The sequence below is a fragment of the Vanacampus margaritifer genome, chromosome 3, assembly GCF_051991255.1.
Source record: "Vanacampus margaritifer isolate UIUO_Vmar chromosome 3, RoL_Vmar_1.0, whole genome shotgun sequence".
Classification (NCBI taxonomy): Eukaryota; Metazoa; Chordata; class Actinopteri; order Syngnathiformes; family Syngnathidae; genus Vanacampus; species Vanacampus margaritifer.
The window spans coordinates 16294746-16321148 of NC_135434.1; the positions used below are offsets into that span (position 1 = coordinate 16294746).

A 26403-nucleotide genomic window follows, 5' to 3' on the forward strand; every position below is an offset into this window, starting at 1 on the left:
GGATAAAACTACATTTAGAACAATACGTTCTGAGCGTGGATGTGAAATAAAAAATGAGAAATCTTGGAATTGTGCCCCAGTGCGCAGTTCCAGACACAATTCGATCAGGTTGTGACTGTCCACTTATGCATTAGTGTTATCACTTCACATCCAGGGGTTTCCTTCCCACTGAATCAAGGGCTTTCCATCCTCCACGCAGAATAGAAGGCGAGTTCCCACGCACACCGTAGAGATCTACTGTGCCTCTAGTCACGGACTACTCCTCCGGGTTGAATGTTAAATCCCAGGTTCCGGTGTGACATATGAAGCATGCGTATAGACTGACTCCCTCGCCAGATTCAAGACCTGCACACTAGTCATCTCCATCTCCATTCCCCGACAACTGACTGAGGAGAGCCTGCTCTGGATTCTCAGGTGTGTCTTTGCATCGCCGGAAGCATGAAAAAATATTGAAATTACGCATCCTCAAACTGAAGCCTCGGTGAGGGTCGCGCGTCCGGACAATGACTTGAATGGATGCAACCTTTCATTCACAAGAGAGGAGGGCCGATAATGATCTTTTACGAGAAGCGTCTTTTATTGTCTGCTTATTAATTTGATGAGGCAGATAGCCACTTAACATACTGAGTCATCTGAATGAAAAATGGCATTTTGTGCGGATCATTGTGCACGCATGATGGTCCTGTTAATTAACCTAAGGGAAGGACCAATTATGTGCATTGTCATCTAATTTATTTGTTTTAGGGGAAACAATTTCTTACATTATTCTGAAAACCAGGAGGTTTTAATAGAGCAAATTACAATTCATGACAACATACATTGGTGCTGAGTGTGAATTTAATTTGAAGATACATTAGACTGTATGCTGTGTTCTATTTTTACACCTTCTAAAATGCATTGTGAACATGACAAGCTGGCCGCCCTCATGCAGTGCTTGCTTCCTGGTTGCAGTCAGATCTGGAATAAGAGAACAGACCCTGGTAAGCCATGTAGGACATTGAGTGGTTGCGTGCCTTGGGCGTTGCTGCAGGGTTTTTAGGAGCTCGATGGAAAACCCCAACGAATCCCTTCAATTTCTGATGTGGACAGGGCACATGTGGACTCCAGCGGGGCCACTGAACAGGTGCTTGTGTCGCCTCATTGTTGTGTTGTTGTCTCACTCTGCACCCACGAGTTACTACCATTGTCAAGTGCTGCTGGAGGGTGACAGAAGGAGCTGGTTCCACCATTTCCACCTCCTCCTATAGACTTGAAGCCCGGGGATTAAATGGGGGAGGGGAGGAAAAAAAACAGAATATTCCATGTGAGAAATATCTGCAGTTGCCTCCTCTCACATAAACACCTACAGTATATGATTGGACAATGATATGAATGCTTAGACCGCTTTTATTTTTACAGGCTTGTCAGCATGGACAAAATGGTGCAAGGCAAGCAAAAGGCACGGAAGAACATAATATTAACATGTAGAGATGTGTGTTTAGGGAAAAGATGAAAAATATGGAGGAGTAAAGTAAGTGCTCTGCACGCTAACTGTATTATTTAGAACTGAGGGAATCAAGGCGACCGTATCCAGATTCCAATGTCTTTGGACTTGTCTTAACTATGAGCATGACACATTTGTGCTAGATTGGGTCATAAGTGATCCATTGACACGGTTTCTAAAACAGAGGCCCATTTAGCATTGCACAGGTATATGTACTGCCGTGATCATACACACTGGTGGTGGAACATGCACTCAAACTGTGTTCAATCATTTTTGCTTTCTCTCTCCTTGCTGTTACCATGGTCACAGTTGGTGAAAGGTGCATGAGTGTTACTCACAATCTCTTGTATTTATACAGTTTGGAGCCCAATAATGGGAGCTGTCTGTTTTGTGCTAAGACTTCCTTTAGTTTCCCAAGCGACCTTGTTCTGCCATTTGAGGTCCGTCTGCAAAGGGGAGTTTCTTCAACTTGAAACTCTCGTCAGTGCAGTGGTTGAGAATCAATGCCTTTCTGAAAATGGTGATTAGATCTCCTGACTCACTCGGGCATATTGGAAGAGACTGAAGTAATTAATGAGGCCTTTTGACCAAGTTCCCCCAAGAGAGCATGAAAGTAAGCAGTATATAGGAAAAGTCCAAAATTAACCTTCATCATCCCTGGACGTTTATCTTGTTAATTATTCAGTGGAACCTTCAAGATCCAACAGAAACCATTCCAATTGACCTCATGTTTGTTTGGATTTTCCATCATAATACATTTAGTAAATTTACAGCCAATGTTTTAATATAACTGTACGGTCATTTTTAAAGTGACAATTATTGGGCTTTTTACACGATTAGGATATTTCGGTTTTCGGCCGATCAGCGAGTTTGCAAAAAATCATAACCGATCACTGATTTGATCAGTAGATGGAGCAATATAGCTATTTAAACAACTTTAACTAAATCCAATTTAGTCTAATGGTGTACCGTACGGATGCTATTCATTTTGTTGGGGGCCATGCATGCATGTTCCTAGTATAGACAACTGCCCGGCTTGCTAGCCACCGCCGTCCCGAAGAGGTAAGCGACTGTCTTTATTTATTTATTCATTCATTTATTTATTAGTTGGCGTTTGGCACTACCCCGACTGCCGAACGACAATAATGAATGCAATGTAATGAGCAAAAATGCTAAAATGGCGTTGCCACTGTTTTTTGGACCTGTTTTCTTATCGCCTGTTTATTTATTTATATTATTTTTTTTGCCTTTCGTACAGCTGTGACATGTATGAAAATTTATCTGTAGGGTCTTTTTTGAATTAAGGAAACAGGTTTATAATCAGGAAGGATAGAATAATTGAAAGAATTGAGGTATAGCGAGTGTTGTTGGTTGTGCCCAAGAATTTCTGGGTAGTATTGTGATCGCTACACACACACACACAAAAAAAAAAGCAATACAAATGTACTCCTAACAACTATCAAAGTTTTGGGGGGCGTTACCTCTGGATCTTGTCGGCTCTTTTTCACGTTTTTTTCAGCCCTTTACACTCAAGCCATCTTTTCATTTGAACATTAGTATGTTCTTTGACGTCTGCAGTGAATTTGGCACCAGGGATATACAAACCCAATTCCCAAAAAGTTGGGACAGTATACAAATTGTGAATAAAAACTAAATGCAATTACGAGGAAGTGCCAAATTTCAATATTTTGTTCAGAATAGAACATAGATGACAGGTCAAAAGATAAACTGAGAAAATGTATAATTTTAAGGGAAAATATGTTGATTGTAAATTTCATGGTGCCAACAAATCGAAGAAAAAAAAGTTGGGACAGGTAGCAATAAGAGGCTGGAAAAGTCAATTGCACTTACAAAATTAACAGCTGGAAGACCAGTTGCCACTAATGAGATCCATTGGCAACTTGATTGGAGTATAAAAAGAGTGGCAGTGTCTCTCCGAAGCGAAGATGGGTAGAGAATCACCAATTCCTCTAATGTTGCACAGAAAGAATCATCATCTATAGTGCATAACATCATCCAAAGATTCAGAGAATCTGGAACAATCTCTGTGTGTAAGGGTCAAGGCCGAAAAATCCTACTGGATGCCCGTGATCTTCAGGCCCTTAAACGGCACTGCACCGCAAACAGGAATGCTTACTGTAAGGGAAATCACAGAAAGGGCTCAGCAATACTTCCAGAAAACATTGTGGGTGAACACAATCCACCGTGCCAGCCGCCGTTGCCAGATGAAACTCGACAGTACAAAGAAGAAGCCATTTCTAAAGCAGACCAAGAAGCGCAGGTGTTTCTCTGGGCCAGGAGTTATTTCAAATGAAATGTGGCAAAGTGGAAACCTCACAATTCGAAGTTCTTTGTGGAAAACTGGGGCGCTATATCATACTGACTTAAGAGGACAAGGACAACCCAAGTTGTTATCAGCACTCAGTTTATAAGCCTGCATCTGTGATGGTATAGGATTGCATGAGTGCGTGTGGCAAGGGCAGCTTCCACATCTGGAAAGGCATCGTCAATGCAGAAAGGTAGATTCAGATTGGAGAACAACATATGCTCCCATCCAGGCATCATCACTTTCAGAGAAGATCTTGTATTTCTCAACACGATAATGCCAGACCACAATTACAACATCTTGGCTGCGTAGGAAAAGGATCCGTCTGGGTATTGAAATGTCCAGCCTGCAGTCCACTTATTTCACTTCTAGAGCACATTTGGCGCATCATAAAGGGGAAGGTGTAACAAAGAAAGCCCGAGACAGTTGAACAGTTAGAGAGACGAATTGGACAGCGTTCCTATTTCTAAACTTGAGAAACTTGTCTCCTCGATCCCCAGACTTTGCAGAATGCTGTAAGAAGAAGAGACGATGCCTCACCGTGGTGAAAATGGCCATGTCCCAACTGTTTTGAGATTTGTTGTCACCATGGAATTTAAAATCAACATAGTTTTCCCTTCAAATGATAGATTTTCTCAGTTTAAACTTTTGACCTTTGTTCTCTATGTTCTATTCTGAATAAAATATTAAAATTTGGCACTGCCACATAATTGCATTCAGTTTTTATTCACAATTTGTATAACTTTTTTGGAATTGGGTTTGTACTTTTCGGACAGAATTAGTAGATTTAGCGCAGTAGATATCTCGCTAGTAGACTGTTTAAATCCGTCTAGTACGACTGGCCTGTCTAGTTTGGCCTCCTCGCTAGCCCCATGAATATTAATTAAGTGCAGTGACGTGCGGTACCCCATTTAAAAAAGGCTAATTCAAATAAAACAACTTTGACTCTATAGTCGACTGCCGCCATTTGCGGGGATGTGCACTGGCCCAGCCCATAAATAGCAAAAACCGTATAATTGGCACCAATTGAAATACATGTAAAAATCGTTGAAAAACATTGATAAACATTAAATATAAAATGTAATGCCGTCTTTCGCAGAGCCGATCAATGACGTCATTGATCTATATCGGGCATATTAAGCCGATCCCCAATTTTGCATAAAATGCAAAATATCGTCTGATCCCGATACAGCCAATCAAATTGGTGTAAAGTCTAACAATTACCTTCTTAAAACAGTGAAAATCTTAACCATTGATAACAAATGACAACACGTGCGCATGGGAGCTAGCCAGTCTGCAGCCAGTGCTAGCAGTGAACATCATCAATTGATATCGGAATTCTACTGTCTTTTCGGCCTCTGTACCTTATCTTGTGCTTGCAGTGAAGCTAATGTGAAGAGGGGGGTCTTCTTAGGATGTGGTCTGCTTGGGGTGCCCACGGACAGCCTGTCTTTGTCCAAACTGCCGCACAGAACTTGGTCCTTGCTTTGAAAATGGTACCAAAGCTGCAACCACTCTGTGTACTGGATGGAATGTGAACTTCACGGACCTAATTCTGAAGGGACAAATGTGGCAAAGTAATGCTGAGAGCACTCACAAACTCAGAAGAATTCAAATTTGCAAAAGAGGACTTCACAGCTATCGAGGTCAAATCATAGCGGTATCAAGATAGGTCCGGCACAAAAACGGCGTCTCTCTCTCTCTCAGCATGGAAATTGTAATCCCGCAAAATGAAAGCTGGCTTTTACCTCGTTTGGTTGCTAGTTTAGTGATACTTTAGCCTAGCCCACTATAGTTACTTTACAGGCTCTTATCTTGGAGCAAACGTAGGAATGCTTGTTTATCTTGGAGACGTTTAGCTGGGGTTGATGCCGTCCACACTGAAGACATCGCACCACTTTGTATAGAGTGGTGGCTGTGAAGTCATCTTCCAATAAGTGTCAGTTATTGGAATAATTCACAAAATAGAGCCTTCAAGTTGTTTAATTGTTGAAGTTGATGTTCATTGCCAAACCAAACATAAAACTTTTAAAAAAAGAATGACACTTTGTGTATTTAATATAACTGTCAAACGATTAACACATCTTTGAATTTTGATTAATCACTTAATTAAAAAGGCTTTTTATCAAAAAATTAAACTTTTAAAGAGCACCTGTTATGTGTTTAATTTAATGTTATGAGGATGTCTTAATTTTTTTTGTATCCACTGCACACTCATCCTTCTCTTTTTTTAAATCAGTTAACTACTTGCATAATTTAAAATGGACAGTCTGTGCTACCTTTACGAGGGCATATTAGGGCCATGTATAAATATATTTTTGAAGAGGTCGGGGGCAATATTCAGAGAAAAAAACCTGGCAAATTTAGCACTTTATAAAGTGGCAGATTTGCGAGAAAAAAAACGTACGAGAAATACACGTAGCGTAGCCATAGCCTAATCATGTGAGGATTCGTTGGTGGTCAATGGGACACTGTTAACATGAAAAGGCAGGATGGAGACGGATTCCTTCTTAAATTTAAACTTTACTCGTCATTCACCGCAGTTAGAGCGACAACACTTCCTGATCCCCTATCAGCTGACTAACACTAACCAATCAGATGCTAGCACACTTTAGGTAAATGCTAGTGAATGACAGAGAGCAGCAGATTCGACACATCAACTTAGACACTTGTGCAAAAAATAAATAAATGTATGAACAAATAAATAATAATTGTGGAAACATAAATGTACAAGAACATAATTTTTTTTTTTTTACTTAAATGTTTGATCGTACGGGTGTGGACCCTCGCAAAGTGAGGCGTCTTTGTCGCTGGCCAATGGCTGTACATATCGTTTCAAAGAGTAGTTTTTTTCTCGCAAATCTGCCACTTTATAAAGTCGCAAATTTGCCACTTTATAAAGTCGCAAATTTACGAGTTTTCTTTGTGTGCAAATTTGCCACTTTATAAAGTGGCAAGTTTGCAAGTTTTTTTTCTCAGAATATTGCCCCCGCCCTCTAAAAAAAAATATATATTTATATGTGGCCCTAATACGGCGTTGTATACCTTTTATGTAACCATCCATTGTCAGCTAAAGGATCATCCGCGGTCAAAATTAATAGTGTGATTAATCTGCATTAATACATGATTAATGCGATAATTTTTTGTTTATTAATTAATTAGTTAAGGCTTTAAGCACTAGTATTTAAATTTAAAAAACTTGCACCACTTACCACCAGTGACCAACTAATTTCTGCAAGGTTGCTATTACAGAAGTGTGTATGACGCTAGTAGCCCTTGGCATTAATCATTACCCAAGAAAGAGCGCTCAGTTTCAAAAAGTCTGATGACTATCGCTGTAGTCTCTGGATCCAACACCGTTTCTAGTGTTGAACTGGGTTTCTTTTGTCACCAGATCTGTTAACAAATCCTCTGGGACCTTGTAGTTGCTTGTCAAGCTTCATTGTGTAACAAAAGTAAATCTCTACATCTGATGAAAGAGTTTTCTTTTTAAATACATTATTAACCATGTATCATTATCAACAGAAAAAACAGAGTGATTTGTGGTTGGCAGGAAATATCGTATAGTGTTTTGACCACAGACTTATAAGTGGTGATTTAATGTTATTGTGGAGATGGCTTTTTCTGATTCTACAATTAGGTGCTGATGCAAATTAAAATTGTTTGGCCTTGGCAGAGGTCTTTGCTGACATTCTAATTCAGTGTACGATATGTTGTGCTGATTTAAGAATGAAAATAAGACGAAGCGCGAATGACTCAGCATGTCTCTTGGACAGGGCAAAGTGCATATCACAATTAGCAGCAGGTTAGCTTGTTGGACACTGGATGATCTTTCCTGTTTGTGCTCCAACGTTGCGGGACTTGGAGCCTTGCCTGCACAGACAATTTGGTTGCATCAGTGCAACACTTGTCCATTTGAGAGGTGGTGAGTCCTCACAGATGGTCTTCACAGATGGTGTCCACCAACAAAACTGTCTGAGCTAAAACATATTTTGTTGATGCAGCACACCTAAAAGACAGACTTTGTTACTGTTTCCCACGCAGAGGGTTGTTCTCACTTAATACCCACTGTGGATGTTTGATTAAGATCTGAGAATCAGAAAGCTTACATAAATGCCTTTAGAGAGGGGGCGTACACAAAGTGAACAGCGCTGGGGGTTGAAGTTGTAAATAATTAAGAAATGCTGAGTGATGTTTTCCTCCAGCAGTGAAGGTCTGCGTGGTGCAATGCACTCTGGTCCAAGTCTACTGTTCTCTATGGGGATAGATGGCGTTGGTGGAGTAAATGAGTGTCCAGTCCTTTCTACGACATCTCTATAGAGTGTATGTGTTATAATGGTGTCCTATTGGCTTTTTCTTTTGATTCAATCAGAGAAAATTGGTAAAATGCTGTTTAGGTCATTATTCATTAAATTACATGAAATGTAACAACTAAAAATAAGTGTCCACTGGAAAGCATTTTAAAATACAGTATTTAAATAAATAAAATAAATAATAAACACCATTCAACTTGCCTGCACATAGTCTACTGAATTTTGCCAATCTTGAGCAATAATGGACAACAGCGCCAAGCTATGATTACAATTTCTTTTTCCATTAAAAATGTTGTTGACTTTTGATTTATGTTTTTGCTTTGATTGAATCAATTCCATATCCAACAGCTTTTGTCTATATGAGCAGCTCTGGACTTGGCACTTGATTTGGTTGTTGTTTGCGAAACGATTCTCGATACAGGCATGGATATTTTACTGGCTTCATGGGTTTGGAAACTGTAACCTATTACTCTAGGTATGAATAATATTTAATCTTTAGAGCACTACTGCAGTTTGAAATGAATCTTACCGTGGTAAGATTCATAAGCAAGTGGCTTACTATAGACATCATTAGTCATCATTTTTAAAACGTTTTTCTGCATTTCCGCAGTCTCACCAAGTGCTCTCTTGAGAATCTAGTGGACCTGTGCAGTGTTGTTACATTCCAAACTGTATGTATGTCCTTGTCAACCAATAATTAATATTGGCAATTTGACATTATACACTATTTTCACTTCCATAATACCAAAGCTGTTAGGGGTTTTGGAGATTGTTTATCATTGCATTCTTTACACTTGGGTTAAAAGTAACCCAATTATGGATTAAAAAATGGACCGATCCACTTTATGGGTCAATTTTGACCCAACTTTCTGGGTTGTATTATACAAAATGACCCATTTTTTGACCCAAGTAAAGGATCTGACCAATATTTATGAGTTGTTTTACACTACAGGACCCAATTTCTTGACTCAAAGTTGGGTCCAATAGACCCAAGTAGAGGATAGGTCAATTTTTGACCCATAGTTGGGTTATTTTTGACACAACTGTTTTTACAGTGTAATACTAAAAGCATCTCAATTTTTCATTTTGAGATGAAATATATATTTAGATCAATTGAAGAAAATATCAACATACCCATGACAGTATAGCTCAGAAAGACAATGTACAGTACCTCAAATGGTTTCTTGTAACGTTCTGAAGAATGCACATGGTAGAATAGTTCTTCAATTTGAAATGACATGTTGCACTTAAACATTATGAATTCTGCATTGACATGACCATAAGGTGGCTAGTTAGCATTAACCTGTTGATTGATTTAACTAAAGTGCTGATGTGATCATGCAGGTAACTATGGGCGAATTATTGGAGGAGATGTATAGGTAGAGTTAGTTAGTTTGTCTGTTTGTTTTGTTTTGTTTTAGTCCAAGGCATAACAATAAAGCTAGCGGCCTGATAAAAATTGAAGTAAATGAAACCAATATTATGAATTTAAACTCATCTAATTAACCCATTTTAGAAATGTCCTTCTTTAAGTATCGCCAGGGAATTCTTGGCCTGGAATATGAATGGTGTTTCAGTGCCATTGTAGTCAATATATTGTAGAGGGGACACATATTCGGGTTTAATAAAATTATTTTTTGGATGGCTGACATAGTTGCTGTTCTCGTTTTGAAACTTGAAAGTATGTTAGAGTAACTATACATGGCCTTTGCAACGGCTGTTTTAATGATATACACTCTAAAAAAAATTATTTTGAACTAGTTTAAGATTACAAATTTAATTGTTGACCAAGTTGGAAAAAAAACGCTACAATTGTTAACACATGATTGAATTAAGTTAGTCCAAAATGAGTATATTACGTTTAATTAATTCTGAGTTTATTAAACTGAATATATTTATCTGAATTAAGTGACTCCAATCCAAAGTATTTAGTTTAATGAATTCGTAATTAATTAAACTTAAACATATTCATTTTGGACTAACTTAATTAAATCGTCTTACCTATAGAAGCGATTTTTGTTTTGTTTTTTGGTCAACAATTCAATTTGTAATCTTAAATTGGTTCAACAATTCTCTTTTTAGAGTGTACTCTAATACTTTTTTTCTTTTCACTAAAGATTTTAAATGAGCAAAGCGGTAAACTTTGGACAATGCAGCAATCTGTTAAGGAAAGTTGAAATGTTATATTGGAAAATTACACCCCCGCTCCCCCATCCCCACACACACACACTTATATATATTCAACTTACTTTCAGCAAATTTTATAAAGTATATGAGTAATAGTTTATTGTTTGTGTGCTGACATAGGATTAAATCCGCCTTACACTTCAATTGGTTTTCCAACTAAAACCCATCAACTGAAAAGTATTTCTGTCCCGGAGAGTCTGGAGCTGATGTCTTCCCAACCCCGCGTAGTATGCAGCTGTGAGATCCGTAACGATCCATGTTGGAGCGATTTATCATTGTCCTGCATGCCTTGTTGTCACCCTGCCTACTTTCATACCGCACGCGATCGGTAAAACATCTTGTAAGGAAGATGCTGGCTGAACTCTGTGCCTTTACTTTCTGTGAGCCTGCAGTAATGAGTCATACACCTGCTTTTCGAAGTCACATCAATTTGTGCTGGTAGCTCTTGCATTCAATTCAAGCAACCAAGAGGAGTGCATGACCATGTTTCTAAAAATGGCTGACAGATGCTTTGTGCGTAAAGTGTGCTCAGGGAGTACAGATGTAGATATCTATTGACTATCTTCCCCGGCCCATAAACGGCTTGCTAAACTCGTCCCTTCTTCTTCAATATGACATTCTATACAGGATGTTGGTTGCCTGGATGACTTTATGTTTATTTTTTTTATTTGAGCATACATGCTGATAGATTGACACCATCTACTGCCACGAGTAAGTCTTTAAAATGCAGGTAGTATGAGTAAAGAGGATTCCGAGGATACTTTGAAAGACTACCATGGTACCCTCCTGGATATTTTCCGTCACCCGACACACCTACTTACAGTAAATATTTACAGTGTTTCCGGCTCTATGTCTGCATAATTTGTACCAACAATCATAAAATAAGTGTGAATTTGAGATGAGGCCGAATAATTACACTTTTAACCTTGACCCATGTGGTGCCATAACTAGTATAACTAACATAGACTAGTATAATGTAAGGTCACGTTTGTGCCATCACAGAACAAGTCAGTTGCTTCCTGATAACATAGTGACCTGTTAGCTGGATGCTGCAGTGGCATCAAAAATGAAAAGCCCACAACCAATATTACAGTCCTACGGCCAATACAGCAAGTTTGATGCTATTCCTTCAGTCTCACAGGCAGGGCGATGACAGACTATGGCTCACAAGGTATGATGAGCTCTAATGCACCATCTAGTGCATTAAAGCGATCAGCCGAGTGAGAGAGAGAGTGTGATCTTACGGCCCTGGAATGATTGCATGGGAAAAACTGTTGAGAGGAGAAAGCTATTGATTTTCCTTTTTCACGTTTTCACTGTTCACCTCTTTACTGCTGTTCACTATCACAATTCTTTTTTTTCTTCTTCTTCCTTTTTTTTTCTTGAGAGAGCTCAGTATTGTTCATTCGGTAATGTTACCGATTCGACATGTCACTATCCCAATTCTTGACATACAATGCTCCTGAGGCTTTTGCTTGCTGCAGCCTGTGGGGCTTAACTGTTTGGTGCTGCTTGCCCTCAGGACCTACATTGTTGCATCCCACGCATGCACCGCACTTGTCCCAAAGGGCTTTAAAGAGAAATCCAACAATTGAAAGACTCAGAATTTACTTGACATGACATTCAAGGCTGAATTTCAATGCAGTACAGGTTGCAATTCCTTTACACCTACAGCGCATCACAGCACTTCATTTTTTAATTTGTTCCACATTTTATGACAGCCTCATTCTAAAATGCATTCTTTCTTTTGTGCCCATGGCATGGTGAACTTGATTGGACATCTGTGATAGTGCTAATACAAGTTTTGGAGGCAACATATGCTGCCATCCAAGTAACATAGTTTTTCAGTGATTTTGCTGCTTATTTCAGCAAGACAATGCCAAGCCAGTAACATTCTGCACATGTTGCAACAGTGTTTCGTAGTAAAGGAGTGTGAATATTAGACTGGCCAGCCAGTAGTCCAAACCTGTCCCCCATTGAAAATGTGTGGCGCATTATAAAGAGCAAAATATGATAAATGAAGAACTCATACTCTTTAGCAACTCAAATTGCACATCAGGCAAGAATGGAAAATTCCATCTGCAAAATTTCAACAATTAGTATCTTGAATTCCCAATTTTTTATTACAGTAAGTGTTGATTAATTAAGATCCATAGATGGTTGCAGTGGACATGACACATTCGCGTGTCTAAACCAATAAAACGAATAATTTGGATGCTGTCAACACTTCTGGTTCATGAATGGATCTTAACTAACCAATCACGATCGCAAGTTGATTTGCATGATGTTCATGTTAAAAATGTTGCATATAAGCTTGGTAAGTTTACAACATGTGTAATATATAATAATAATATATATGTGTGTTATATATGTTATATATATACAGTATATATATATATATATATATATGTGTTATATAAAAATGTATATATATATATATATATATATATATATATATATATATATATATATATATATATATGTATATATATGTATATGTATATATATATATATATATATATATATATATATATATATATATATATATATATATATATATATATATATATATATATATATATATATATATCGATGTATGGTCAAGATTTTTTATTTAGATTTTAGCTGTGTACTGCAAATGGCTTACGCGTTGGACTTTGAACAATCCTATGATTGAATAAATAGTAAATATGAAACCTGGAAATGTGCATATCTTGTAGATGGTCTTCTTGCAGGTATTTGATGAATGTTTCTGTGGATTTGTTTGAAGCATGCAGGCGAATGAAAAAATTATTTGAAGCTGAATCATTGATTTATGTCCATTGTGGTAGTCATGAATGTGACGTCCTCAATTATTCAGATTTGACTCGTCCCTTTGACCCGTCCCCAATTGTAGCAATTAAATCTAATCTAATCGTATCTTTTGGGTTGCCAGTTAGAGCTCTGCATTGTTCTGGCCCATTTATTCTTGTCTTGGCTGTTGACTGAACAACCTGTAGTTGCAGTTACTTACGTTGGTGCAGCATAAGCATGTGATAAAAACAATGAAATAGCTAAATGTGCGTACTAGAGGATTTAAATCAGAACTAATCATTCCTCTAATTACTTTTGACTATACTTATTAAACCCCCCTCACACTAGTAATTTCCACTAATTGGGCACAACAGAGGCCTAACTTTTCATGATATAACTGTAATCTGTTTTTGGACTTTCATGTTGCATTCATCTGTCTTGTAGAATGTGTTAGAGGTGCCATGACTGACACGGTGATGAGCAGCAGCTCGGATCGCTGGGTGCCCAACGACAGGCAGAACACCATGCACGCTAGGTGAGCATGACGGTCAGCACACGATGTCATTTGGCTGTGCAATAACCAAAGACTAATCCTTTGTTTCCATTTGCATCTCTCTATTGTGTGATCACAGGGATAAAGAACAGTAAGTAGACACCGCTGCTATCTCATTTCCCCCTTCACTCTATTTTTCAGCCCTATAACTGTAAAGATGGAAACAAAATGGGTTGGAAGTTTGTAGACTAATATGAAAAGTGTATGCTTACTTTACACATGCAGTATTTGTATAGCCCAGGCATGTGTGTCCAATTAATTGGTACAAACATTGAATCTGACATGTATTTGCACAGGTGTGATTGATTTCATTAATGAAAAAAATTCATCAACTTTTTCCACTCAAAGGGGCAATTGGACCAAGCAGCCAGGCCCCGGTCCTGGTTCTGCTCCAGAGTTGACAGATGAAGAAAAAGAAATTATAAACGGTGTGATTGCACGAGCTGAGAAAATGGAGGCCATGGAGCAAGAGAGGATTGGGTGAGACACTGAAACTAGCCAGTGCATGCAAATCTGTTCAATGCGCAGCGAGAATTTAACTTGAAGTCATTTTAAGCGAGATGTCTTAAGTCAGGTGTGCTTCTGCAGGCGCTTAATAAACCGCCTGGACGACATGAAGAAGACGGTGTGTGGGGATGGAATGTCCCGCTGTGTGCTGTGTGGGGAGCAGCTGGGCACACCTGGGGTCAGCTCAGTGGTGTGTGAGGACTGCAAAAAGGTAAGAACTGAAATATCTACAAATGGCGGTTTCCGTAGGAATCGGCGTGATGTGAATGCTGAGAGATACTACTTGTACTATAAAATGAACGATACAGTATTACTCAACACTGTAAAAAAAAAAAAAATCTGTTTACGGGGGGGAAACTGGCAGCTGTGGTTGCCAGAGAAATTCTGTAAAAAAAAAAATACAGTGCAAATGCAAACAACTTTACAGAATAGCTTGTACATATTACTGGTATTTAATGTAGAATAAACAAAATCTGCATGTAAGTTTTATAAAAAAAAATAGTATAAGAGTAGCATGTCCTTGGTAAATAATACTTCATTTATATAGCGCTTTCCTACCTTACAAGGCTCTCAATGGGCTTTGCATTTTGACTACTCATTCACCTACTGATTAACACAGCATCAGGAACAACTGGAGTTTCATTATCTGGCGCATGGCTCTTCGACAGTCACACTGCGCTGGGATCGAACCAACAATCTCAAGGTTGCAAAATGACCATTCTACTTCTGAGCCATGCCACCCTGTTGTTGTAAAGTTATCAGTAAAGAACTGTTAAATTTACAGGTACAGTTTTAGGATATATAATATACAAGTTGTTCTGTTAAGATGTTTATATTTGCACAGTTTTTTTTTCTTCTTTTTTTACAAAATTATTCTGGTAACCACAGGCTGCCAGTTTTTTTTCCTGTAAAACAACATAATTTTTTTCATTAATTTAAATTATGTAATTAATTTAAATTAATAATAAGGTTTACAGCATATCAATTTTAAATATACATAATACATTTAGTTGAACCTTTATATTCACATGGTTTTACTATATATTTAAATATTCTTATCTGTAATATCCATCCATCCATTTTCTTAACCGCTTACTCCTCACAAGGGTCGCGGGGCCGCTGGAGCCCATCCCAGCTGTCTTGGGTCAGTGGGCGGGGTACACCCTGAGCTGGTTGCCAGCCAATCCAACCTTTCCTGTAATATGGCTTTGTAAAATGCATATTTTTTTGGCATAAACAAAATGTACCAAAGGACCTACTGACAAAAAGATATTATTCTAACACTGCTATGATGTAATTTTAACTGTATCCCAATGTGTTTTGTTTTGCAGTTTATCTGTTTAAATTTGTGAATTTTCCTAAAAATGTGATCTTTTTTAACATTTTCTTACTGCTAAATCAACAGTTGTGTTTCGTTCAGAGTATTACATCAAATTAATGTAAATTACACAATGCTTTATTGTTTTGTATTTACAGTTTTTACAATTTACAAATTTACAGTAATTCTCTGTTAATTCTACAGACTTTTTTTTTTTAACAGTGAACACATCAGAGAAATCCCCAGATACACTCTGCCCTCTTGTTGTGAGAGCCGCACTGGGATGACACCAGAGCAACCTCATTTGTCATTCACTAAGTGCTGGCACAACATCATTGCAGCAATGATACTGCGCAATGCTTGCCTCTCAATATCCCCACACAAATGAAAATTTGTGACTCCAGACCTTTGGAGCAAAACTTCATACAGCTCTGTTTGATTTAAGACAACACGTCGTCACCATCATATAATTGTATAAAATGCTATAAATGTCAAGCAGTTGGATATTTGTGTTTTCCCTCTGCGTAGAATATGTGTACTAAGTGTGGTACCCAGTGCAGCAGCAGGCCCCGTGCTGTGTGGCTGTGCAAAATCTGCAGAGAACAGCGAGAGGTGAGTGCTTCGTGCACGGGAATGGAGAACTTGCCATTAGGAGATCCATACCACATAAACACATAATGTGATTTTTTTCCTCAGGTGTGGAAGAGGTCTGGTGCCTGGTTCTTTAAAGGATTTCCCAAACAATTCCTTCCTTCACCCATGCCTTTATCTAAACCGAAAGACCAACGTGCCCAGGAAGTAGCCTCCAAACCCAGGGAGGGAGCAACTCAGAATCAACAACCTGGTGCGTGCAATGATTTATCTTTCGGCTTGGGGTACTTGTAAACCCTGCAACACATATTCTCAAGTGTACATTTTCTCTCTCTCTCTCAGGTAAGAGTCAACCTCCTGCAACTGACAACCAGCTTTCAGGCAAGTTATCAACCACTGATTGCATGTCAAAGTTTTTTGCTCTACATTTTGATTTTCAAAGGATTTGTTGCACTTAAATACTTTAGTGCAGTCATGCAGTGGTTCTTAACCTTATTGGAGGTGAACCCCGCCAGTTTCCTATATGCAGTCATCGAACCCTTCTTTATTGAAAAACATAATGTTTTTCCACCAAATTCAAGACATACTGCAAGTACGATTTACTAGTAAAGAAAAAGAACAGAGAGAGTAGGCTTCACCAAATTTGACTCGCTTCACCTTGAATTCAAAGCTTTATGTTCTTGTATTCCACATCACCGCAGCTTATGGATTCCTTTAGCTTTGCTAGGTAGCTAGTTGTGCTGGACTAGTTGCTCAACTTGGTATTGCAAATCATGCATGTTATGACGCTAACTCGCTTCACTCAACTCAACTCTATTTTTATAGAGCACTTTTAAACAATCACCACTGTTTTCTTAAGCTGCAACTCATGGGCAGCAGATACACGAAAAACAGCAGAGGCCCCGGAATTTAACCTTGTGGAACACCATGCGTTCCATTATACAAGTGAATTCATATTGCACATATTCGTCCGACGCCTTTCTTTTTTTTGCTCAACATTGTTAGTATGAAAGGATTACAACAATAAAGAAATCACATGACGAGCCGCAAGTCGACCACTGAGCACACCAAATTCCCTGCAGCACAGATAGCCATCACCTGCAGCCAATGATACCCAAGCGGGGCGTATCATAATGAAACATTTGAAACATTTAGAACTGACTACATCATAGGTGTCAAACTCCGGTCCTCGAGGGCCCCACTCGTGCTGGTTTTGGAGGTTTCCCTCTTCCAACACAAGCTGATTCCAATCAGCAGGATCATTATCAGGCTTATGCATAGCTTGCTGATGAGCTGATCATATATCAGCTGTGTTGGCGAATGGAAACATCCAAAACCTGCAGGACTGCGGCCCTCCAGGACCCGAGTTTGACACCTATGGACTACATTTTATGACTGACTGCTATAGCAAGACCATTCTTGAAGCATAAAGACATTTCATGTTCCTCCAACCTCTTAAACCTTAAAATTAATCTTGTCATACCACTTACTCAGTATTCTCTGTTTTGATCCTTTTTGAGAAAATACCTAACAATTGATCTTTTCTTGTTTATTTTCCAAAATGACCCTGCTGGTCATGAACCTGAGCAAAATTGAGGATTACCAACAGCTAATGACAGTTATGTCTGAATTTAATTATAATGCCTTCGCTTACTGGCCACTTTATTAGGTACACTTTGCTATTCCAGAGACGCTCAAGCCTTCAAAACTGTCTTATAATATTGATGACAAGTTCAGTAGAAGCTGGAACAGTCGTTCAGACATATGCGGACTTGATAGCATCTCACTTGATGTGAATCTCAACACAGTAAATTCTGTAGAGTAAATTTGACTCTATTTGGAGTGGGACCAAATAGGCTCAGCTTTAGAGTAATATTTACACTTGGGAGAGTAAAATAAAGAATTGAAGAAAAAAAAAAGTCACTCAAGAGTTGAGGAACGAACTCACAACCTTCAGCTTGGGAGACTGCCACTCTACCACCTGAGCTATGCCACTCCTGTTTGCTTGTATATAAAAAAAAAAAACTATATTTTTGGTTTCTTGGAGCTACAAAGATTCCAGCTGACACGGGCGATGTGTCTAACGCACAGCAGGAGCTGCATGGCTCGGGGAGTAGATCGGCTGTCCCAAGCTGAAGGTCGTGAGTTCGTTCCTCAACCCTTGAGTGACTTTTATGTATTTATTTTTTCCCCCAAGTCTTTATTTTACTCTCTTCCAAGTGTAGATATTACTCTAACACCAAGTCTATTTGGCCTCTCTCTAAAATGAGTCAAATTCAACTCTACATAATTTCCAATAATTAGCAACAATAATTTAACACGGTAGATATATTTAAACAAATAAGGTTGCACATCTTTCTCACAGTTCAGAGGTCATGGGTTCAAATTCACGCTGCAGTCTTCCTGTGTACTTTCTTCTGCATACATACTCTTCTGAATTCAGTACCTCAATTGTAATGAGTGGCTATCCTGGGTTATTGTTTCCTATTTATCATCTTTAACAAGTTTGACATCTTGTACTAGCCTCAATGCATTTTCACCCTGAATGCTGCTCAGTGCTTTTACGTGGGTCAATTTCTCACATGACTTCCTGATAATAGAAAGGCTATGAACTATAGTGGTTCCAAGTATGTACTCTAGTTGACTGCTGCAGCTTGTTGTAAAGAATGTAGGTCAATGCCTTTGAACAAAAAGCTGCAACATCAAAAGTATCCAGAGAGACTGGGGAGTTATTACATATTCTGCTGCAGTGAGAGCCTGAAGTGCGAATATACATCTCACGTCTCCCACATGAATAGTGTGTTTACTGTATTATGTTTATTTTTAGAAGCAGAGCTCAAGAGCCGAGCTGGTTACCCACCTGTGGCCCCTAAGCCATCAGTTGTGCGCATTGCCACGGGTGGTGCTGGCCATGAAGAGGCAGAGCAGGGAAGCCCGGTGGCGATGAAGAGGATGGTGCCCGTTCAAAGCTCCAGACCGCAGCCTGTTGTGACACCCTCGATGGCTCCACAGGGTGAGGGGCGGCTGGACCCCATTCTCTTATGCACGCCCTAATTAACAGTCCTCAATTTGAACCAAAAGCTATCTCCTGCATGTGTGTTTGTAGGTCAGATGGGACGTGAAGGCGGTGCTTACTCTTCTGGTGCAGTCCCTTCAGAACAGAGAGCACCTCCTGCTGTACGAGAGGACAGAAGGCAGCCCGCCCCTTTCAGTGCTCCACCTGCCCGACATCAACCTCCCCCCGCGGGGGAGGATGAGGATGCCAATGACTATGATTCTGATGAAGCCAGTGAGCACATCACATGCACCTTCTTTTCATTGGAGAAACACTGACTGTTTTGGTTCACCAGAGAGATTTTTTTCTCTCTCACTAATTTCAGATAAAGTCACTCACTTGATTAATTTCTTTCAAATTGCTGGCGGTTTTGAAGTTTAGAAAAAACTTATGTAATGGGAATTTACATTTCAGACTATGCGGGAACTGTTTAATTGGGGTCATTCTGCAAAAGAGCAAACGTGAAGTATTTTTTCTGGCACGGTAGACTATGACGGCTGAAATAAGCACCACAAGGTATCCAAGCAGAGAAATACATGCTCAACAAATAGCTCAAAGGAGATTGTAAATGCTAAACATCACACGTGTGTGTAACAAAACATGTTATGCAACTATTGTTTTAAATGGGTTAAGACGAAGCTTTTGCTCAAACTTGCATTCAAAAGCAAAATGTTACTCTTACCTTAATTATTTAGAAAGCAGACTCCCTGTCCTCTGCATTCCCTTATCATATCAATAAGTCAATAAATTGATAGTTTTATCTTATCCCAGAAGGGCTAATGATTCTGCAGCAGAGGTCACAAAAACATTTAGAATACAGAAAAAGTGTAGACTATAGGGTAATTACAAACCTGGCACCAAAATGTGATGCAAACAATGAATGTGTCTCTTTCAGCCACTCTGGGCTCTCTGGAGTTCAGTCTGATGTATGACCAGGAAAGCCACAGCCTTCACTGTAGCATCCTCAAGGCAAAGGTATGGACAATTCTACCCACATTTAAGGCTGTTAATAATGGATTAAGCAAACCTTCTTTCAATGCGATCAAATTAAAATGCACACCAATGAATGTTTGTACTTTGACAAACTGTTAACTAATGTAATAATGACGCTTAGAAGAACAGACTTAGGTGTCTTGAAAGTTATAGTGCATAAATTCTATATATATATATATATATATATATATATATATATATATATATATATATATATTTTATTTATTTTTTTACTACTATTTAACATTTTTACTCAATTTATTTTAAGTTTGAACTCAACATGTCTAACTCAAAGTTCTTTATAAACATTCCTTGCATTTGACATGATTTCTCTATTTCATCCCCCAGGGCTTGAAACCCATGGATTCAAATGGACTGGCAGATCCTTATGTCAAGCTTCATCTGCTGCCAGGGGCTAGCAAGGTTACATTAAAAAGAAAAAGAGAAAACCCAACACATTTCTTAAAAAATCTGCACAGTACAGTATGTCAATCCAAATGAGAAAAGAAAATTGATGGAATGGCTTAGTTTCTGGCCAAGTTTCTGGTAAGCTCAAGCCTGACACCTTGTGGTTATGAAGAAACAAAATCATATAAAAAAAAGGTGTGGTATTAAGAAAGCAACACCAGAATAAATTAAATCACTTCATAGGCACTTCATAGATGAGCCAAACAACATGAGTTCTTGCACCCTCTATGTGTCCTGTTCTGATTTGCTCTTCATTAACAGTCAACAAAGCTGCGCACAAAAACCTTGAGGAACACCCGCAACCCTGCGTGGAATGAGTCACTCACCTACCACGGCCTGACGGATGATGACATGCAGCGCAAGACGCTCAGGTGGATACATCAAGTAGTCACACTCAGATTAACTGTACTCATATAGCGCAGCCAGTCTGTTCTCAATGACCTCCGTATGTGGTGTCCTGGCAATGGCTTTGCACAGGCTGTCTGTCTGTGATGAGGACAAGTTTGGCCACAATGAATTCATTGGGGAGACCCGAGTGGCGCTGAAGAAACTGAAGCTGAACCAGAAGAAAAATTTCAACGTGTGTCTGGAGAGAGTTGTTCCAGTGAGTGATGATGATTTGCGAACTTACTTTCTCTCCTTTTCTGAATTCCGAACTGAACCGCTGATGTGATGACTTCCTCACAGACAAAGAGAACAGCGACAGCCGGTGGTGCTCGAGGCATTGCTCTCTATGAAGATGAGGTGTCCCTCTGTTTCAAGAGCATAACTAAATGCAACACATTCTTCCAACAGTTTTTTTTTTTTTGCAAAGTCTATTATTTATATACCCTTTTCCTTTTGCTTGTATGTTCTAGTCTGGAAAAGATGGCGGAGAGGTAGAGGAACGCGGTCGCATTCTTATCTCCCTCATGTACAGCACCCAGATGAACCGCCTCCTTGTGGGTGTGGTGCGCTGTGTTCATTTGGCTGCCATGGATGCTAATGGATATTCTGACCCCTATGTCAAAATGTAAGTACAAGAGTATTAATTGTAAATATGGTGATGCTTAAATGGGTTCAATTGGATTAATCAATTAACGGCTAGTGCAGGGGTGGTCAAGTTCGGTCCTCAATAGCCACTATCCCGCCTGTTTTCCATGTTTCTCTCAACTAACACACCTGACTCATAATCAGGATCGTCATCAGGCTTCTGCAAAGCTTGCTGATGAGCTGATCATTAGATTCAGCTGCGCTGTAGGTGGGTGACATGGAAAACAGGCTGGATAGTGGCTCTCGAGGACCGAACTTGGCCACCTCTGGGCTCGTGACTAGTTGAGACTAGTTGAGGGCTAGTTGACTAGTTGAGGGCGTTCACCAGCTCCCACCCAAAGTCAGTTGGGGTAGTCCCCAACACACCCGCAACCCTGATAAAAATAAGCGGTATAGAAAAAGGATGTAAATTGTATTCAAGCTTGACCATCTTACAAATGTTGCTTGTTGAAAATTACTTCAGTATTACATTAAGTGCTTTAAAGTACATGACATTTTTAACATTATCTTCCACAATTATTTTTGAATAATTTGCTGAGGGAGGAATGAAATAACACTGTGCATATCTTTTAAATTAAATGTGTTTTTATTTTATTTCCTCTGTTTTTCTTGTTTACAGTCTAGTATGAAGGCATTTTTGTGTGTAAATATGCAATTTACTACAGCTGTAGTGTTTTGAAAAAGCTTTATATTTCTTTTGGAACTGCTTGAATTTTTGTGTTTCAAACCTGCTTTTATATTTGACAGAGTTCTGAAACCTGACATGGGGAAGAAGGGCAAGTGCAAAACTCAAATCAAGAAAAAGACTTTAAACCCAGAGTTTAATGAGGTTTGTAAGATTTTTGGGAAAAATACAAACATGACAAATAATAAAAAATAAAAAAACATGCCCGGGTGACTATATTGACCACTACTTGGATATAACAAATACCATATTTGGAAATGTGTGTTGTTGTTTTTTAAATTCCATTTCAGGAATTCAGCTTTGATATTAAACACAGTGAACTGGCTAAGAAGACTTTAGACGTCTCTGTGTGGGATTATGATATTGGGAAATCCAATGACTACATTGGTAAATATTTCATCAGGATTGCCTTGATTAAATCTAATGGAAACTAAAGAATTGAGTTGCCACATTACTGCCGACTTTCATTCCATCCCTCCAGGTGGCTGTCAGCTGGGCATCACTGCCAAAGGAGAGAGGCTAAAACACTGGTATGAGTGTTTGAAGAACAAAGACAAGAGGATTGAGCGCTGGCACACCTTGTTCAATGAGAATCACACCGCTAGTGATTAACTACCTGTTACAAACACAGCATGAGCTAGAACACCCTCACCCTCTTGGTCTGCGTTTGCGTCTCTGTGCACCTTTTATGTATTGTCTTGATTTGTTAAGTATTATTTCACCATCTGACACAGGCAATGCTCTCGTGCCTCCTCTGTGTTTTTGCTTTTCTCTCCGTTTACTGACTTACGATAATCCTCTTCTGAGTGATCAATCATTTCATTAATTAATCAGTAGTTGAACTAAATCCCTTATATATCTCTGAATCTAATTTTACATCTTATAAGGCCTATACTTCCAACTTTGTAGGAACAGTTGGGGAACGGCCATTTTCTCCTCCAGCATTACTGTGGCCCAGTAACACAATACGTGCATGGTTGGATGAGTTTTGTGTGGAATAACTTGCACAAAACCCCAACCTCAATCCCATCAAATACTTTTTGGAACAGAGATAACGAGCCGCCAGGCCCTCTCTCAGGTCCAACATTAGTGATCTCTGACCTCGCAAATATGTTTTGAAGGAATGGACAAAAACATGTAACAGGCACATTCCATTCTTACTAGAAGAGTGGAAGTTGTTATAGCTTCAAAGTTGGAATTATATTTTCTTAAATTTTCACTTAGGTGCAGTGATGATTATGCAGCCAGTACCTTTTCTCTATAGTGTGCCATGTTTAACATTTTATTAAAAACAAACTCCAGGGTAAAAAGAAAAAAGAAACAACTCAGTCCACACCTGTGGCCTTTGTTCCCCCCCAAAATACATTTGCTGGAGTAAAGCGCATGCTAAATCCAAATATACACCATAAAGCCCAAACTATATACAGTATATATCCTAAAGCCAACAAAAAAAGCATGGCAAATCGAGAAAAAATAGGAAACATACATGTGGTCTGACAGCGTAGGTAAATTTAAGCAATCTTATCCAAAACTACAGTTTTCAGTGACCTTCTGTACAACATGGATGAAAGGATGAAATAATGGATTCTGAAAAATACTTGCATCTTTTGTGGACTTAGCCAGTGATTTAATTTATGTATCCAAGACATGTAGACAAACAGTTGCACAATTGTACAGCGGTATGTTGAGCCTTAGACATTGTTTGCTTCATGTAAAAGCAATATGTTGTAGCACCAGAGGTCACAATCATTACTGAGGATCCTAAAAGCAGAGAGCTTGCGCCAAAACATTCACCACAATGTCTAGCATATTAGTTCTGATATCTGGTGTGATGTCGTCACACCCGACTATAACACTTGAATGATACGAGCATGCCAAACCACTGACGTGTAAGACAACACTGAACATAATGTATATAATCATGAAGAAATGTTTACATACTGATGCATTGCTCAGGTTAGGATAGAAACATGACATAGATGACTCATGAGTATTTGGATCCACCAATTGATGTTAATTTGTGGTTTGATTAGAGCACACCAAGGTAAATGTTCGGTGTATGTATGTGTGGTTATTTAATCCGTGAAATTTCAGTTTGTGGTAATTATCACTCAAACAGCTTTTCTATGTCAAGTTTTACACTGAATGCACACGGTGAGCGTTCACTTCTTAGCAAATTAGTCAGGAAGAAAAGGTGGAACTGTTTTTGTCATAAGTGTGTGCAGCCTTACCTGCATGCACTGTGCTTGTGACTCTCATGTGCCTGCGGCAGTCGTGGCCCACTCTTACCCCAACACACCATTTGCACAATGCAGGGTTATTCTGCCACTCCCTCCCAGTTCATGGCTTTGGCGTGTATTCAATAATCACAGCAAACCAAGCAAAGCACACCTTACAAAGTGGAATGACCTCAACTTATACAGCTGTTTGGAAGTTATTCCAAGTACAAAAACGAGAAATTCTATGCATGAAGATTATTGTGGTACAAGATTTATACTATATATATATATATATATATATATATATATATATATATAAATATATATAAATTATATTAATGTTTACATCATCTTTCCTTATACTTCGTATACAAGAGGCCATTTTCTGCATGACTATGGCATAATTTGAATAAACTGCTAAGCTGATTTGATAAGCATATAATCACATGGCTCTTAACGGGTAGCTGTAGCAGATTTAAGAGACTCATGTCTTTCATCACTGTCTTGTTGCCTCTGCACAATATCTCTGCCCCCCCGTGGCAGTGTGTAAAGCACCTGCCAGTAGCATCTTGTATATGATTCTACTTTGTGCTGCTTTGGCCGTCGTGGTCATTACATGAGATCAACACAAATCATGTTTGATTGATTGTTTGCTTTAAAACGGGAATCTCTCAGAGCATTCTGCCAATCTTGATCTCTGTTGTAAATAGAGTAGTGCATGCACTGGGAACATGTATGTTTGCAAACAATGTTGCATGTAAAGATTTTGCAGAGTTAACACAGGTCAATAAAATCAAATAAAAGCAATTCATGTGTGGTGTTGGAACCAACGTCCTCTAAGTGTGCGATGCCACTAATCCTGTGTGGTTAAACTTTGATGTCAATGAGAACTGAAATGAGTAAATAGTCATTTTCATCAGAGGAGTTGTTTATAAAAAAAGAAAGAAAAAAGAAAGAAAGGAAGAACTCATTTCTAAACTAGAAGTACTTATTTTATTTTACTTATTATAAACTTAAAGCGATTTCCTCCATTTTGAATCCGTCATACAATAACTGCATATAGGTATATCATTAATTAGTATTTTGTCAATTTTCCTTGAAGGCCAAATACCAATTTACCTAGCTTTTTATTAAAACATAAAAACAATTCCGATTTGACTTTATAGTGTGTTGACAACTTGCATTGCTTTACTGAAAACATCTAGAATCTCAGTGGCAGAGCATTAAGGTTTCTTCAAATATGTTCTCTCCCCATCTTTTTGCAGCATTCCATGAAGTGCTACATAAACTTTGAACTTACTCAAATTTAAAGATTTAGCCTTTAATCTAATGTGATTTACATTATTGAGCAATTTGCAAGTAGATAATGCAGCTAAATTATACCAAGTAATCTTAGCAAATTTCTGCATTTCTATGTTTCATATTCTCAGCAGGACTATTTTACAACGTGCTGCTGACGACAAGTATACTTCAAAACTATGATAATAGCCAGACATGTTCTTTATATGATCTGGTTATAAATACTGCACAGTGGAAACCAGCAGTCAAATGGACATATCAGACTTTTTTGTTTACACTGGATCCATTGACCGCTTACTTCTAGAACCTTGTAAGAACAAGAACCCATGTTTCGAAAAGCCATGTCCATAGAGACCAGTCTACTGACGCTTGTTTGAGAGTGAAAGGTAGGTATAATTCGGTGTTTCTTTTTGGGAGATGGGCATTCATTGTGAGACTACCTTAGCAAACAGCAAGAGCGTTATTTTTCAGCACAGAACACCCTTTTACAAGGGATGTGAAAGCCTTATTTCTCTCTCCCTCTCTGAGTCACGCTCATCACTTAGTACGTCACATAGTATTGTTTCATTTTCTACATTTAG

The 26403-nt window shown here is 38.7% G+C and overlaps 1 protein-coding gene across 1 annotated transcript; it reads left to right on the forward strand.

The window, feature by feature from the left end:
* The first annotated feature begins 151 nt into the window (after positions 1 to 151).
* On the forward strand, positions 152 to 25330 carry LOC144049342 (rabphilin-3A-like). Its single transcript, XM_077562188.1, has 19 exons — positions 152 to 414; positions 13547 to 13637; positions 13735 to 13746; positions 14004 to 14135; positions 14244 to 14373; positions 16009 to 16092; positions 16177 to 16324; positions 16414 to 16452; positions 18899 to 19084; positions 19178 to 19360; positions 20022 to 20101; positions 20468 to 20542; positions 20849 to 20958; positions 21065 to 21191; positions 21275 to 21331; positions 21445 to 21599; positions 22367 to 22448; positions 22595 to 22691; positions 22786 to 25330. The coding sequence occupies exons 2-19, from the start codon at positions 13564 to 13566 to the stop codon at positions 22914 to 22916; spliced, it is 1902 nt and encodes a 633-aa protein (XP_077418314.1). The 5' UTR covers positions 152 to 414; positions 13547 to 13563; the 3' UTR covers positions 22917 to 25330.
* Positions 25331 to 26403: the final 1073 nt, after the last annotated feature.